The 3,785-nt window shown below is 37.1% G+C and overlaps 1 protein-coding gene across 1 annotated transcript; it reads right to left on the bottom strand.

Annotated features, from left to right (window-relative positions):
* Positions 1–58: 58 nt before the first annotated feature.
* Positions 59–758, bottom strand: LOC116342725 (early nodulin-75-like; the record flags this gene model as incomplete). The annotated part of the gene is made up of 1 exon (XM_031770440.1): positions 59–758. A coding segment is annotated over exon 1 (700 nt), but the record flags the coding sequence as incomplete, so codon positions are not given.
* Positions 759–3,785: the final 3,027 nt, after the last annotated feature.

Here is a 3,785-nt window from a genome sequence, read left to right as displayed (position 1 = left end):
GCACTATCTTCGGAATATTCGACGTATTTTTTGGATTTTTTCTTTGACCGTGTTTTACGATTGACGGATGATGTCTGTTGACCCGCACCCCCATCTTCGGATGTTTTGAGATTCTTCCGATTAGTTTTCGTTGACATCTTTAAGTGCTTGGCTGGAACGACTTCACCAGGTGAACTGTGCTTACGCTTTTTTGCATCTGGTGCAATTGTATGCGGCAAATTGCTTCCACTTGCTTCAAGGTTCGTCTGTGCTTCATTATTATCTTCAATATCTGTCATTTCAAATGATGGTGGATCTGGTGATAGTTGGGGTTCATCTTCCGATGACGAACTGTATAAATTCTTCATCGAATCAATTATCTTACGGCGAGCAATTTTGTGTGCTTCATCTTTAGGCAGATCGGACTTGTTACTTGCTTCAGCTCTTGCAGATTTCTCCAAACTGTTTGTTGTAACAGTTTCAGTGCGACGATTTTTTGGTGGTTGTTGTGAATTGGGCGCCGGTAAATATGGCGGCACAGAGACACTTTGTGGTCCACCCATGGGTGGATATTGATAATGTGGTAGCTGATGTTGATAATTTGCTGACGGATAAGGATATTGAGATGGTGGCATATACATTGGCGGATACCAATATTGCTGCATTTGATTTGCATATCCGTACGGTGGTTGAATGTGTGGCGGATGATGTTGTTGAGCAGCGAACATGCTATTTGATATTGACGCCAAGCTTCGCTCCTCCTTCTTCTTATCCACCATTCTTTTCTTACCCATATCTTTCTTATAAATAAATTGAAATAAAAATGCAAAAAAAGTAAACAGCAATATTATTTTTGTTCTGTTTCTTTATTTTTGTTTATTCTTTTGCGTTCAATTCATAGGATTCATATGCAACATTACTCATCTAACGCGTTAGCGAATATTTTAAAGTCAATGGCGAGAGGTATTCAATGTTTTTCATACAAGCCTCCCATATAGATGATAAAAATCACGAAAAATGAAAAAAAAAATCACCGGGTTCAATCAAAATAAAAAAAATCGAATTTCTTATCATCTAAATCCTAATTTGTCAACGCCGATTATTTAGGTGTCATATGGCTGCTATATGGCACGCTTGTATGAAGGTCTCGGAGACTCGGTATATGGCACATGAAAAGTTCATGAAGGTGTCAAACATTTTTGTGACGGAAGGAAACGTTCAAGATGTCCGATAATAAAAAAACAAAATCTTTTGTATCCATTTTTAAAACGGATATGTTAGAGATGGATATCAACCTAATAGCAATATATTTTTTACTTAATTTTTTCCATTTTGAATCTTTTCACATGCAAAAACTGTTTACATGTTAAGCAATGTGGTTCAAATGACAACCAGCAGGTGGCTTCTTGTAGCTGTTCAAATATATCAAATAAAAAACCTCTATCGAGGTGAAGAACGAGTGACGAAACCAAAATTTGAAACACAAAATTTCTGATATCAATTGCGTGACGAAAATAGTTGGTAGATATTTTTTCTGTGTACTGTGAATCACAGCGGACGGCAGTTCGCGCGAGTGACGAAGCCACATTAGTGTGTTGAAAAGTCGAACTCGCTATATATACACGAAATATACGAAATACAGACCTAGAAAGCCTTTTGCCGCGTTTGATTATTGGTTGGAAAGCCCTTGGGCCATAGATCAAGAAAAAATATAAAAGTTTGAAAATCGGTCCACCTGTCTTCAAAATATGGTCCTTTCAAGAAAACAGTCAACATTCAGTTCTACGGCCATATATGGCACTAAATGAGGTCGTTGAACCCTAAAACATCGATATTCTGATTCTAGAGCTCAATACCTTTCCAAAGATACCTCAAACTTCAAAATCGGTTTATCCGTTCGAAAAATTTATTATTTTAAAAATTTCATATGAATTTCTATGAAAAATCAAAATGTCTATCTGTACGCGATTTTGCGTACTCGAGTCTGATCTTTTTGAAACTTTCTGTGATTTAAGTACATAAATAACTGATACTTTTTTGTTCCGGCACTTTTCGATTTGGTCGCCATGTTGGCCGTGGCCGGCCTCCAAAAGTCACTTTTTCACTTTTGTCTCGACGGTCACTGGGCTGCCTCCATGTGACACACCCCGGACATATGCATATCGTCGGAAAGGTCTTCAAGTGCGCTTGCGAATGGTGCCATTTGCGGTCCAAAAATTCCAATGTGGGGTGGCCAAATTGGCCAAAAACCAAAAAGTAACCGTTCGGCCGATTTGGCCACCTGAACTTGAAATTTTTGAGTCGCAATTGGCACCATTCGACAGCTTACTTTAAGACCTTTCCAACAAATATGCATATGTCCTGGGTATCTCAAGTCTAGGTGCCACAGTGACCGTATGAAAAAATGGAAATTTTTTGCCATATTTGCACTACCAAAGGTCATATCTTTATAACAAAAATTTTCTGAGTTATGAGCTTTGCGGCATATTATAGCTTAGAGTTGGGTTCAAAATCGGTGAAATTTTCAAAAAAATCGTTGAGCTTGTTTTCGAGGTAATGGACGTTATGTGTCCGGCCGAACGGTTACTTTTTGGTTTTTGGCCAATTTGGCCACCCCACTTTGAAATTTTTGGACCGCAAATGGCACAATTCGTAAGCTCATTGTAAGACCTTTCCAACGATATGCATATGTCCGGGGTGTGTCACATGGAGGCAACCCAGTGACCGTAGGGGCAAAAGTCAAAAAGTGACTTTTGGAGGCCGGCCACGGAACATGGCGGCCAAATCGAAAAGTGCCGGAACAAAAAAGTCTTAGTTTTTTATATACTTTAATCACAGAAAGTTTCAAAAAGATCAGAAACAACTACGCAAAATCGCGGACAGATAGATATACCAAATGATTTTTATAAGAAAATATAAGAAATTCATATAAAAATTTTAAAATAATTTTTAGGGATCAACGACCTCATTTAGTGCCATCTATGGCCGTAGAACTAAATTTTGACCCTTTTCTTGAAAGGACCATATTTTGAAGACAGGCGGACCGATTTTCAAACTTTGATATTTTTTCTTGATCTATGGCCCATGAGCTTTCCAACCATACATCAACGAGTTCGACTTTTCAAACACTAATGTGATTTCGTCACTCGCGCGAACTACCGTCCGCTGTGATAAGAAACACAATTTGACAGTATTTTGTATTGATATATTGAAGATGACCAAATAAAAAATGGAAAGTATTAAGTAAAAAATACATTTTCTTCAATTATTTTGTATTGAAACAAGCAAGAAAAATTTCAAGTGCGTGCACCCAACATTTCTATGGAATCAATTGCTACTTTTCCATATTTACTTTGAAAGCAATATTTTCTATTTCATAAATATGACCAAATAGTGGTTGATAACCGTATCAAATTCTATATAAATGATTGTTTTGTTTTTATTAGCAAAAAATTTTGCATGGAAATGTGTTTTATTTTCATCCAAATCGTTTGAAACCTCACCAGTGGCAGGTGTTTGATGGAAAATGACGATTACCATCAATTTTTAGTCGATATGGTTGTGCGAAGATATTTTTATTTTAACTGAAAACGTCATTTTTCAATGAATTCACATAATGACCTACCGAGTTCTTGCGGCACCATCTAGCGTTGAGCTATCGGCATGAAACTTTACACACGTTATTTGCACACCATATGGAAAAGTATTCCGAGGTAAGAGCGAAAAAATTTCAACTGTTGTGTTTTGGGGGCCAGTCTAGTACACACACGGAAAAAATGTATAGATTTTCGGTATAATTGATTTAT

The sequence above is a fragment of the Contarinia nasturtii genome, unplaced genomic scaffold, assembly GCF_009176525.2.
Source record: "Contarinia nasturtii isolate CC-2019 unplaced genomic scaffold, AAFC_CNas_1.1 Cnas_scaffold_924, whole genome shotgun sequence".
Classification (NCBI taxonomy): Eukaryota; Metazoa; Arthropoda; class Insecta; order Diptera; family Cecidomyiidae; genus Contarinia; species Contarinia nasturtii.
Note: the sequence above shows the minus strand (reverse complement) of the source record. Positions and strands in the feature narration are given on the sequence as shown.